At 35.6% G+C, this 14,360-nt stretch overlaps 1 protein-coding gene across 1 annotated transcript in view; it reads right to left on the bottom strand.

Annotated features, from left to right (window-relative positions):
* HMCN1 (hemicentin 1) overlaps positions 1-14,360 on the bottom strand; it is a 503,492-nt gene that overhangs the window by 377,911 nt on the left and 111,221 nt on the right. Inside the window, exon 3 of the mRNA XM_024751100.1 lies at positions 20-178. Within this exon, the coding sequence (XP_024606868.1) occupies positions 20-178 (159 nt within the window). The remainder of the gene's footprint in view (positions 1-19; positions 179-14,360) is intronic.

Genomic DNA, 14,360 nt, shown 5'->3' with positions numbered 1-14,360 from the left:
GGAGTTGATTCCTACTCACTTGTGACTGTTTCTGTTGGATAAGCTGCAGCACCTCATGGGTGAGCCGATAATCCTTGGACCGTGCATCAGTGAAAACATAGATGAAAGAACCAGGAAGAGAAATTTCCAAGGCAGTTTTTATAGCTCCAATACTCATTTCTGGACAATCACCACCACCCTGTTGAGGAGCAGTGAGAAAAAAGTCAATTATTTCATTAGCAGAAAAGAGATACCTTAGTTATTATTACAAGTTGCTGTAGGAGCTCTAGAACTGAGCGGTTGTCTTCACTTTTATTTTCTGTCAGTTTGCCACTGGATTAACCACTTTGGTTACAAGGAGATGGAAAAGATATAAAGTGATGCAGAGTTAGAAAAACCTGTACTTATGCATAAATTAAAAATTCACCCATATGATCCGACAATCCCACTCCTAGGCACATATCCAAAGAAAACCATAATTCAAAAAGATACATGCACCCCGATGTTCACTGCACCACTATTTACAACAGTCAAGACATGGAAGCAACCTAAATGTCCATCGACAGATGAATGGATAAAGAAGACGTGGTGTGTATGTATATACAATGGAATATTAACCGTAAAAAAGAATGAAATAATGCCATTTGCAGCGACATGGATCGAACTCGAGATTATCTAAGTAAAGATTATCTAACTCGAGATTATCTAAGTACACTTTGCTGTACACCTGAAACTAACACGACATTGTAAATCAACTGTATTTCAATAAAAATAAGTAAATAAACTAAACTTAAAAGAGTCAGGAAAAGAAAAAAAATAATAAAAATTCACCAAAAATACAGAAAATAATAGAAATTGTTATATGCTTTTTAACTAATATTGATTGACTCCCACTCTCACACATGACTATTTTATACATTCCCTCTTTTCTTATCCCTTCTCACTCTTATTTGATGACTTTTCTTCTATTGTACTGAGAATATAGAAGCAATCAGAAGAGAACTTTCGTAAACTCCCACACCGACACCTATTAACGTCCAGCAAAAGCAGGCACATGCCCTGCCTTCATGGTGAAGGAATCATTTACACTCACAGCTTAGGCTAACTTCTCACCTGGGCCTAGTCAAGGACATGGCTCCTATGGCTGTCCCTTCTCCCCACTCCATTGTCAAACATTCTGTCTTTACTGGATCATTCCCACCAGCAAACACACACACTGGTTCATCTCCTATACCCAAGTTTCTGCCCAAATGTGACTTATCAGAGAAGCCTTCCGTGACCACCTTATGTAAAATACACCCCCTCTGTCACTCTTTTCACTCTGCTTCATTATTACTATTAACACATGATCTCTGTGTTTTATTTTGTACTCAATTAGGCTCAATATAACTTCCTAAACAAAAATAGCCCTCACCCTAAGAGGAATTCTTGTCACACGTATTTCCTTCCAACACATGTGTATTGATAGATAAAACTGTGAGCATGCTGTAATTACCATTTTATACATTATATTTTAAATTTAGAGCTATATCCTGCTTATGTTATCATGTCATCAATGTTCTTCAAAATCACAGGTTTTAATGATTGTATAATATTCTGTCTACATCCCATAATTTAGTCAGGCATTTCTCTATTGTTAAATATTAATTCTCTTTCAAATTTTCCTGTTATAAATAAATAAAAATCTATTATTAATATGCTTATATTTATAATATATATAATATATTACAGTATTTTTTTTCCTTATTAGCAGATGTCAATAACTACAGGGCCAAGGAAATGGACTTTGAACCAATATGTTTTGAGCAATGAATAACTGCTAAACACCCTGCAAGGATTTAGGTACACAAAGATGAATAAGCCAAAGTATCTTGTCCTTAAGGAACTCATGCCTAGAAAAGACAATCAAATAAAAAAGCAGGGCAGCTTGGGATCCTGGGGGGCCTTGTGGTTCCACAGTCCACTAGAACCCAGTGAGTAAGAGCTCTTTCTCAAAAAGAAAATAATTACTTGATGAAAGGGATAAGGTTTTACCTTTAAACTCTGAAGATTCTACTTGATTATCCTATTGGGGCTTTCCCTAGGCTCCAAACAATCTCTGATTCTGATACAGATACCCTGAGCACCACAGATCTAATCAGGGTCATAAGAACCAAGCACTAGAATTGTTTACACTTTAGCCTGGACCACCTGAAGAATCTTTTCTTGCACTGGATGCCACTCAGTACTTACAGCCTTTAAACATCATTTATTCAATGAGTTGGAACTGAGCACCAACTGTTACAAATTACTTCTAAAGTTGAGACACCCATTAAATATTATGCCACTTTCTTAATAGTAGAGGGCTGGACACTGCAGTAACTTTCGAGAAGATAACAGTTATCGACTCCCAGAAATTTTATTGAGTTAGCAGTTCCTTCTATTTTTTCAGTAAATATCTCCTATCCTCTTTTACTTATGTGCATTTTCACAGGATCTAGCTTAACAGATAATACTGTTCTCAAAAACTTGTATACTTGTATCCTCAGACTGTACTCATCTCCCAAATTCCAATTTTCTATTTACAAGTGCTTGTTAGACATCTACTCCTAGACATTTTACAGGTGTCTACAATTCAGTGCATCTACTATGGAACTCACTGTATTTTCCCCAACCATATCTTCCCTATTTTTGTTAATGGTACCATCTGCCTAGATGTTCAGTTCAAATCCTGAGTCATCTTTGACTCCTCCCTCTTTCTTCACCTCATCAGTGGTCAAACCATTTTCCTTCTACACCCATCATGAATCTGTCCCCTCCCTTCCTCTTTACTTCCTACAATTCACTCTTCTTATCATTAATTTTATTATAAGTATAGCCTCCTATCTCATCTGCTCTTCCTACCACCAAACTTTATACTTCCTGAAGTAAAGAGCTGTCTATATCACATTCCTAGTTAAAATCTTTCACTAACCACTGTGTTGGATCAAATTATCTTTCTGGCTTTCTATCTCCTGATGCTCCCTCTTCAAAAATTGCTTCCTTGGTAATTAGACTTGGTGATCATTGTGAAATGTACAGAAATATTGAATTAATACGTTGTGTAACAGGAACTGTGTTGTAGGTCAATAATACTTCGAAAACAAACTCACAGAAAAAGAAATCAGATTTTGGTTACCAGAGGCAAAGGGAGGGGGAATTAGCTGAAGGCAGTCAAAACGTACAAACTTCCAGTTAACAGTAAGGGAAGTACTAGGGATGCAATGATGATAAAATATAGTGAACACTGCTATGTGTTCTATATGAAGGTGGTTAAGAGAGTAAACTTTAAGAGTTCTCATCACAGGGGAAAATTTTTATTCTATTTCTTTGATTTTATATCTATATCGGATGATGACTGCTTACTAAACTTACTGCAATAATCATTTCATGATGTATGTAAGTCAAATCATCATGCTGTACACCTTAAACTTAATACGGTGATGTATGTCAATTATATTTCAATAAAACTCGAAGAAAAAAATTGCTTCCTTTAATCTGAGGCTATTTCCTGTTCTGTAACTATGCCCCTTGCTTCACATCTTAATTCCTTTAGTACTTTCATTCAAGTAATCTTTCTACTGCTGCATCTCCACCATCAAACATTCCTTACCGATGTATGCATGTCTAAAATCTCCCATTTTCTATAAGCTATTTGATGGCAGGAACTGTGTGCTAAATCCTTGAGAACTCAGTTCATAGCATTTGCTGACATACAGTAATTACTGAGTAAATATTTGTCAAATTGAATTATTTTTCTTCCAAGGTTGAGATAATATGCCTTCCCCTCTTTAAAACGTTCTCTTTTCTCCCATTCAGATATACTTCCTCACTCTTCAGATGTACTCTAATTTGCTTTATTCTTTAATAATGAAACATATTTTCCTTGGCATAACAGTTATTTGGAGGGATTACCGTGTGCAGCAAATGCCCCTGAGTGAGCATTTGTGGGCTAGGAAAGTGGGAAATAGCTACTGGGCACATTGGTAACTTTAGTATGTTGGATAGGAATAATTGTTACTTGTAGCCAACTCTGTATATCTGTAATGAATACTCTGGACTGCTCAAAAATGTATTAGATTCCTACTGTATTTTCAGAAGCTTAAGCAAAAAACAATTTCTCACCTGCACTCGACATTGTGCACCTGAGTGGAATCACAATATAAGTTATCTACTCCACAGCATTTGTTAAATGGCCAAGTACACAATAATGCTCTGTGGTAAATAACTCTCTGGAGAGATGAATTGCGTTTTGCTCATTGTCACCTAGTATCAAGGGGCTAGGAGAAGTCATCTGTCTGTGGGCCAAAAATCAGAACAGCTAAGTCATCTTCAGAGATATTTGTTAGGAATGGCAAGAATGATAAATCTTGTCCAGTTACTGAGTGGAGAACAATCTTTGAGCCACTTGACTTGCATTCAAATTTACTCTAAGAGAACTTCGGGATGCTCATCCCTCAACATCACCCAGGAGTAGACTCTAAAGACCACTAGAATCCTTGGAAGTTTGCCTATCTCATTGTACATGTAGGTTCTTGAAAAGAAAAATAAGTTTCTTTTTTCCAAAAGAAGTTAACATATAATGTTATAGCCTTATAAAGGTCCCTCTCTGATACTTGAGTTTAATTTTCTCATCATTTTAAATCATAAATAACCATTAAAATGATCTATAAAGGGAAGACTTCAGATATGTGCTATCTACTATAGTAGCCACTAACTAGCCCAATGTGGCTACAGAACACTTGAAATAAGATTAGTGGAACTGAGGAACTGAATGTTTTATTTTATTTTAAAATTTAAATTTGAAAACTGAAGTACTGATTTTTATCCTGATGACATGTTAAATTGATAATATTTTAGATATAATGGGTTAGATTATTTAAATTAATTTCAACTGTTTTTTAAGATTACATATGTGGCTCACATTCTACTTTTATTGGACAGCACTGCTTTAGAATGATGTTTGGTTTAGTTATGTAGGCTTCATTCTAGACTATTATTTGTAAAGCTGTTGATTTGATCTAAAAGTCTTCCGTGAACTTTGCTTCCTGGAAGAAGTTATTAGAAACAAAAATTCAAGTTGTTTTAATTTACTAAGGTTTAGGAATCAAGCTAAAATCTACTCCAAAAATCTATAAATCACTTACTTTGTTTAAATATACACACACACACAGAGTTTATAAATAAAGTTTTTATATATTTACATAAACATATAAAATATCTTAGAAACTTAACTCACAGGTTGGCTAATAGTGTTTCCCAAATCATTAACTGATCTTCTGATCATTAAATTTAGCTAAAAGGTAAATTTGTCAGAACAGGACTGAGAACCACTGTCAAAATGTCCACGCTCATAAATAAGCCTAACAAAGTCAGACACTTTAGGTTAATTTGGGTCAAACTCATGTACAGATTATAAAATTAGTGCAATGGGATTGTGACTGAAATTATAAAAACAAACTGTTTTAAGTGTTTAGTTCCAAACTTAAAAAAAAAAAGTAGTCCTCTAAAAGTCTTAACATTTTCTGTTTTGACCTGAATACCAAATGGAAAAGTAAAATAATATTCTATAAAACACCTATGATGAAGAAATTTAGAATAGATGAACGTGAATCTATGAAAAGTCTCATTTATTTAACTGATACTTTGTTGGTGATGACACTCTACTTGTATTAACTCAATGGATATCAATTGTGCACCAAGCACTGAGACGGTATTGTCACACATGCTCCGCTATTTACGCTTTACATCAATTGATGGGGGAGGTATCATTTTTAGCATATTTTATTGACAGAGCACTAAATCTTGAAAACCCCTTTCCCAGGATCACACAACCAGTATGTGAAAGAGCAGGGATTAGGAACTCAATTCTGCCTGGCATCACACAAACAGCAGTGTGGCATTTTATTTCCTCATCTACTTCTGTGGCTGCAAGCAGCTTGTCAGGGACAATGTAAAAGCAGCAGAAGAAAGATTCTCCTTCTTCTGGATGCCCACAGAATATTGTTCATTCTATTATAGCATTTGCTGACTTGTACGTATAACTTATCTGCTTCCTCCCACTAGATCACTGTTCCTTGGGGAACTTAGTAAGTGTTCCATTGTTGTTTGATGAATGAATGGGTAAATGAATGAATAGTGGGTAAATGGGTGAATGAGACTGTGCAAAGCAATCCTGACACAATCTAGACACACTTGCTGTATTAAGTCTTAGCTTTGCTCAAGCCTGGACCATCTCATTTCAAGTAGCAAAATTCCAGAGCTAAGTCTCCTGAAAATACAAGTGCCAAAAGTTGTTCTTTAAGTAAGCAATACATATATGAATATATATATGTGTGTGTGTGTGTGCATGTGAGTGTATATATATAAAACTAACTCCCCCCATGTCTTCCCTCTCCCCCTCCTCCCTCTTCTTCCCTCTTATCTCTCTCTCTCTTTCTCCCTCCCCACCTCCCTCCCCCCACCCCACATCATGAGGTCAATTTTTATATTTAACAGAAAACAAACCACATCAACCTGCACAGATACATGAAAATGAAAGCTGTGAGGGAGATAAAGTTGTATAATGCATTGAATTGCATAATTCCCTAAAGGTATATAAGAAGGGCCTGACTTTCTTAAGAGTTTTTATTTGAATTCTGAAATATAACTAATTTGTATCAGTAGTTTCATTCATCATTTTGTCTTTATAATTCTACTGATTGTGACAACTTACCAAGTTGCCAAAGACACTTCAGATAGAAAAAAATGTTTACAAAAAAACAGATGTGCCCTTTCACAGGAAACACTGCTCTTGAAATTAAAGGGGAAAAAATGGTAACCTCAGAATTACAGTGATAATTATGTTCAGAAAATAAATTCCTGTCAACAAGATTAAATAAGAATGAATAGAAATGCTATCAGTCAAGGGAGTAATAAAACAGATTACCATGCTGTCTTTTCTAAATACAAGACAGTGTGGGAGCGGTACTGGAAGAAACTGAACCTTTAAACCCTGAGAGGAGTTGGAGAAAAATGAGGTCTCTGTCCAAAACCTAATGGGAAAACACTCATCAAAAAAGGGATCAGAGAAGGAAGAAGGCTAATCTCAAAGCAGGCCCTTGCCATGCCTTATTATTTCTCTTCCAACCCATTTCAATTCTTCTATTCTCATCAGCCATTTTCAATGAATTAGTGTTTATACCAGTTGTTTTCCAGTTACGCCTAACTCTAAGCCATCAAAAAATGAAACATTTTTGGTAGGCTCATGCCTGAGTCCAAAAGAATGTCTATTGGCATTACAATATTTACCCTTATTCTAACATGACTACAACCTACTAAGCCTAGTTTCAGAGTCAAACTGTATTTTCCTTTCACATGGAACACCCATTGTTTTGGATGTCTTATTTGCATAATTTTCCCTTTACATATAAAATTTAGAAATGAAACTCAGTTGCAAGCTGCACAAAAGTTTACAACCCTCAGTTCTCTTTCTAAAAATACAGCTGTGCGATTCTATAACCCAGAAAACAGAATGTACATGTGGAAACCATTAAATTACATTGAATTTAATTAAAAGTTGCTCACAATCAAGTATAAAGTAAATCAAAATGACTGTAGAATCCTAATGCATCAGTGACATTTGGTATTCATCACTTGTAGAAAATACAGCAGTGATGTACTGAGGGACAGAATATTTCAGAGTCCAAACTTCAAATCTCCATAATCAAAAAAAGAAAATGATGCATCCCAGGCAGTCCACCATGCTGCCCTTTACTAGTCTGAAGAAGGTGGAATACAAATCAAGGCATTAAAGAACTGCTGATCTCGATTCCAGGAACATTAAAGGTTAACAATGACAACCCTTTCCAGGCTTTCAGGTTATCACCTGTCAGTAGTAGGAGTCTAATGCTTCAGAAATTGATCTTTCCAGTTATTGGAACTTATTTTATGTTGAGCCTTACAAGGATATTCAGTTCACTTCCATTTAAATAATCATAAAGAAGAGACTATGTACCAGACGCTCAATATCTTGATTAATACATCAGAAAATAATGTGCCTTTATACCTTAAAATATTTCAAAAGCTTCATAATTTACATGAATTATAATAGACCATGGTCCTTTCGAGAGGGAAACAGCGTGGAAGCAACCAAGCATAACAAAAACACCACCGAATAGCTTCTCGTGATCAGGAGACATATAGAAGTGTGCAGGGTTAACTCTAGGCAAAAATGGGAAACTGCAAAATGATATCTTGGAATTCTCAGTAACCACTTCAGTAATTCTCCTCTTCTCTGCTACTTAGAGAATTCCCTCCTCCTTCAAGGATTCTGTACCTTTTTATTGGGACCTTTTCTTTTCCCATCAAATTAAGACACTGGCTTGGTCTCTGGTTGGAAAGGACTCCTGGTCTCCAAATATCTCTTTGAGAGAGATTCAAATGTCTCTCTTGCTTGCTCAGTGAGAAGGAGCCAGAAGAGGGCAGGGGCATGGTCTAAGGAGGCCCTTGTAGCCAATCATCATTTGCTTATTCAAGGACTAGGCATTCACCCTGCTTGCACTTCCTCTGGGAAGGCTTTCTTTCTCCCTGTCTTCTCTCTGCTATGACCCTTTCTCTACCTTTCCTCTGTACTACCTCAGACTCTACCTGCCCACTTTCTCTTCCTTTCTGTTCCAACATTCACGTATGGAATTTACATGCTTTCCAGCACATTTGGCATAATCTTTGTTACTAATTGAAGAAGCTGTAATGTTGTGATTCTTTTTATGTAAAGTGATAAAAATACATTTATATTATGTAGGCTATAATAGGTCTTGACAAAAAAAATTAATAGAATGTATTTTTACTAATAAAATCATTATAATTTGTGAATGTTACATTTATATAGAAGTTGGAGATAGATACGTGTTTTTTTTTTTTAGAACAAGTAAGTAGTCATTAAACAAAATTGGTGAACTAAGATCTAGGTCATCTCAAAGGAGGAGACTAATACATAGAGAGAGTAGATAAATGAGGAGTTTTTAAAATCAACATGAATATAGAAGAATGGAGACCCGGTTCAAAGTTTGCATAAGGAAACCTGAGGGACTTAGCTGGTGACTGGACCAGTGTTCAATAATGGGATATTCCTGCCCAAGAAAGCCTGTATCAGCCTTGAACATCAACAGAGGCTCCCAGATATTGCTCCACAGGAGCCCCAGGTATCATCTGCTGAGGAAGGCCAGTGCTATCAAATCTCTAACTGATGCCAGTTCATGCCTGGGGTACTGATAAGTTTCTGGAAGGGATCCGAACATCTGAAGGGATAACTGAACAAATACTACTCAAAGTCAATACCAAAACCAAGACTCTACTAGTCTTCTTGAGACTTTTTCAAGGCCTAAGAAGAAAAATAGATGGCTTCTTGAGAACTGCTTCAGATCAATTTGGATTGAGAAGAAACTCTTTAATTTCCCTTAAAGAAACTCTTTAATTTTCCATTTTGTTGAAAGTGAGGTTTATAGGTTTTTTCTAGGAGTCATGGCTTTAGATCAAGAAATATTCTCCCAAGAAAAACATTTTGACCTCCATCCTCACCATCACCTAAAACCTGACAAAATCAGGTATAGTACTTATTGCGGGGAACAGAGCAATCCCTTGATTGACTTAATACCATGAATGGAATAAATCCAGGCATCATAGGTCAAAGGAGTCCTCTTCCTAAATGTTATTCTGTCACATATATTTGCAATATTTACTCCACATTGACTTATGTATGTACCCATAAGAACATCCCCACACATCCACACTTTGAAAAGAAAATCAAGAAATGTCCCATCATAATCCACACCCACCCCATTCTAAATATCTGTATTCTGCTTTGAAAAAGCAATGCAACGGTCAGGATACCCTTCTATACTCTTTGTCCTTCGAAGTGCACACAAAAGATCATTCAGAAATCAGCCAACTATTTGCTTCTGGATAGGGATACCAGGATGGATAGCTAGAAAGGAGCCAATCATTCCCAGTGCCCTCCAGTTACTTATCTTAGTTCCCATCCCTCACTTCCTGGGGGTATAGGATTGTTTGTCCTTCTAGTAGAAAACTCCAGCAGCAAACTGAAGTTTGAATAGATGCTTCATTCAGGCACCAAGAAATTTCAACAATAAAAATAATCAAAACCGCCTACAAATACAACTGCAGTATAAACACTACCTTTCAATCTCTTAAAATGCATCTTGTTCTCGTGTCTCTCCAAGGTGACTGTGAGGTTACACTTAAATAAGCTTAGCACGCTAAGTAGCAAGAACACATGCTGAGCAAAGGGAGTCATTTTCAGTTTACAGTTACCATTCTCATTGGCCGCTCAGTAACTTTAGGTGAGCCGATAACCCAAAGTGACTGGAGGTAGAAGAGGAAGTCGAAATCTTTAAGAAAGAAATTTGTTTCATTGAGGATGAGACCAGCCCTAGACCTACATCTGTCTTTAATTCTCTACTTTCCTACTTTGAAGTAAAATACAAAGAGAAATTATATAAATAAACGTGAATTTGATTAGCTTAATAAGGTTACTTAAACCAATCTTTAGAAGAAAAGTAGCAAAGTGAAAAAGGACACTGGCTTTGACATTAAATACCTCCACTTTTGAGACTAACCTTGCTCCTTGCCAGTTTGGTGACCTGAGGAAGACATTGCCTAAGATCTCAAAGCTTGAGTCTCCTCATTTGCAAAAAGGAAGATTAATATTTGTGTAGGTTTGAAACGAGAGGATGACTTTAAAATACATGCAAAATCTTTCACAAGGCACAAGTTCCATATTTGTTCATTTATGGTATAATTATTTGGTGATTATTTCTGCTAAAAGAACCTCGGAGTACTAGAGATAGTAGTAGTAATAGCAGTAACAATAGCTAACATCGATCAAGTCCTTATTTTGGGTCAGATGCTGGTTCTACTATTCTTGTAGCTTTCACACGTATTATGAATTGTATGCATTGGACTCTATCTCACTTTCTTCCCTAAATTAAATACATGCCATTCCTCCTGTAAAAGTGTGTATATGTATATGCTGATATATATGCATTTGTAAGTTAAATGCATATTTGTAAGTCAAATGCATATTAAGAAAACTTAAATGGAAATGAAAACTGCTTTCTTCAGTTGAATCATGTCCAATACCAAACATGAAAATGACATCTCTTATAGCTCTACATTATATTTATCCTAACATATAATCCTTTCCCTTTTCTTGTTCTAGTCAATTTTACTTTCTTAATTTTTTTGGTTATATATCAGTTTTGTTTTTTAAATTCATATAGAAGACTTCTATAAATATAGAAATAAAAATAAAAAGGACACTTTTGCATAGTAGCATGATTTAGAATACTTGAAATTAAATAAAATGTATACTGAATAGACATCATAAATCAACATTATCCTCTATTTTAACAGTCTTTGCCTATCTGGCCACAGTTTTTCATATTCTCTGTTGGCAGTTAATTCTAACATCAACTGTTCTTATACTACAGCAGAACATTTTTTCCCCTTAACATCAGTTTGTCTATTTATTCTTCTGTTTCAGTTAAAGAATGACAATAATTGGACCTTACCCTAATCTTCATAACTCTATCTTGTTGCTATGTCATGATGCTGTTCTACATATTTTTACTCTTATTCTTGCTTTAATTAAGGTCAATTTTGTCAAAACACTTCTCAAAGAAAAACTAAATTATGTGTGAAATTTTTCAGGTCTGGGGATCAACCATCTATATGAAAAAATTATAATTCCATTACTGTAGAAATACCTTCCTTCTCTACACTTCAAATGTTTGACTAATATGCTTTTTGTTCTTTAAAATGTTTGGATAAAAGGCTTGAAAGCATATCATTGCCAATACCATTTTCTAAAAATCAACAAGCTTTATAGTTTCTTACAAAGACTGTGACCTGAGGCAGGCCTTCGCACTGCACATTCACAAGGATATTAATTCCCAAAGCTCTGTGTGATTTGAATACCATTGCTGTCATTTGTCTTCCCTTCTTTTCCCCAGAGAGAAAGCTCAGATACTTTTCAAGTTACTTCTCTGCATTCCAGATGAAAGAAGATGAAGGAAAACGAAATTAATGTTATAAACTTAATGATTTAAGTTTAGTGATTTTTGTTATGTTTTTCTTGGAAATTTTTAAATTGCTTTTCCCCAAGTTAATTCCATATCTCTACAGGAAAAATAGCTGAACCTAGTAAAAAGTTAATGGGCAATTATTTAATTTACTTCCAACTGAATTTACTTTTCTTGTTTTCAAAACAAAGTATGAAAGGAGTATTTTTAAAGTTTTCTTTTTTAGGAAATCCAAGTTAATTTTAACAAGATAGCAATCCTTGTTGCTCTTTATACCAGTGATTTGGGGGGAGTTACTAAAAATGGTAGAAGGGCAACTGAAGAAGTGTCTGGAAATTATACACACACACAATTTAGTATTATTCTAAAATTTTATGAAATTTGTAAATTTTAGCTTCACAGAGTGATTTATGAAATAAAATATTCTCTACGAAACACTGAAGAGAAAACAAAATATATTCTTTAGGTTAGATGTTAAGCGATAATATAGCCTAGTGTCTTGTCATATTTGACCCTTACTTGGTGACATTTTTTGCCATTGATTAAAAAAGGAATAATTCACTAGAAACTTTGAAAGTAAAAACACTTCCGTGGTATTCCCAATGCCTATAACAATGCCCGATTTTGAATGAAGAGAAAAAGTAAATATTTGATTTCTTCCCTGGCTGGTTGTTCTAATTAAGCATCCCCTTGGATCCTAAGACAATTTAAAATTAAATTCCATAAGATGCAGCCAATAGAGGAAATCTCCAGAGAAATGGACACCAGCTTTCATTCCAGGGGAGAAAGAAAGATTATTTTCTTGAACAGAGATGTTATATGACCCTATAGAGTGTCTGTATCAAGTTCAATTCCAGAGCTTGGCTGGGAGAGAGAATCAATGGAGTATGATTAAGAATCACAAGCCTTCACCCTGGAGACAAATGGAGCAAGGAGGATAAGGGTACTCCCTGAAGATCCGTCAGAACAAAAGAAGGGGAGAGGCAGGAAATCAGGAAGCGCCAGCGCCAGGTCTCATTGAGAATGTAGGCATTTTCATTCTGGCCAGATTTCCAAGAATATATCCCAGCTGAATTCTTTTTCGCAGAGAAAAAAAATGAATACAGTAAATCTCTTCCTAACATTCTATCAGCTAGAAATCTCCATTACTTGGCCCTTCTGAATCTTTATATAATGAAAACTGATGATTAGGTTTTTAAGTATCCTTTGTACCATCAAAGTAAAGTTTGTATTATATTTGATATAGTTTAACTGTTAAATATACATTTTTAAAAGAAGCCACCCATGTATGACATTCATTTATAGCTATTTAAGTCCACTCTACTTCAGACACTTGTTCATCCCACAGTGGACCAGAGGCTCAATGAGAGCTACGAGGCTCTTGCCCTCAGGAGCTCATGATAAAATACCAGAACATAAAAAGTTTAAACCATTAGGGCAGTACAATTTCTAATTCCTATGATCCATGTACAGGATAGAAATTTTTCTGTAAAATTTTTTTTCAAAGAATGTGGACATCCAAAGCAGCAAAGAAGTTGCTATATCAAGGGATAGAAAAGTAAATTGTCAGTAAGTATCAAGATAATGACTGAAAAAGAATGACATGGTATAAGAGAAAGGAAATGGAGGATTAATGAAAAAGATTATCAGAAGAAATTGAATAAAAGAGAAAAACAGTCAAGGGATAACTATATACACCTATTTAGATATTTATGAAACATAACTCAATTTAGTATGCAATTTAAAAATAAAGACAGTCACAATAAAAGAATCACGATGGAATACATATTTGGAATGCCAAACTTTTGAGTTTTTTCATCCTATGCCCCAATTATGCTCATACCGTATATAGTTCCAAATCAAGTCATGCACCCTACAGTGAACCAATAAAGTATTAAACTTCAAACTCTAATTTGGACTCTGTTAATTTGTACATAATGGTTCGTTTGTTCGTTTGTTCATTCATTCTTGCATTCATCAAAAATTCAGCACAGGGGCTTCCCTGGTGGCGCAGTGGTTGAGAGTCCGCCTGCCGATGTAGGGGACACGGGTTCGTGCCCCGGTCCGGGAAGATCCCACATGCCGCGGAGCGGCTGGGCCCGTGAGCCATGGCCGCTGAGTCTGCGCGTCCGGAGCCTGTGCCCCTCAATGGAAGAGGCCAGAACAGTGAGAGGCCCGCGTACCGCAAAAAAAAAAAAAAAAAAAAAAATTCAGCACATTCTACATGCCAGGCATTTTACTAAGGGATTCACTGATGAGCTAAATCAGACATAGTTCTTCACT

Source organism: Neophocaena asiaeorientalis, unplaced genomic scaffold (genome assembly GCF_003031525.2).
Source record: "Neophocaena asiaeorientalis asiaeorientalis breed wild unplaced genomic scaffold, Neophocaena_asiaeorientalis_V1.1 scaffold67, whole genome shotgun sequence".
NCBI lineage: Eukaryota > Metazoa > Chordata > Mammalia > Artiodactyla > Phocoenidae > Neophocaena > Neophocaena asiaeorientalis.
The sequence above is the reverse complement of the archived record's forward strand: the minus strand, read 5'-3'. Positions and strand labels throughout refer to the sequence as shown.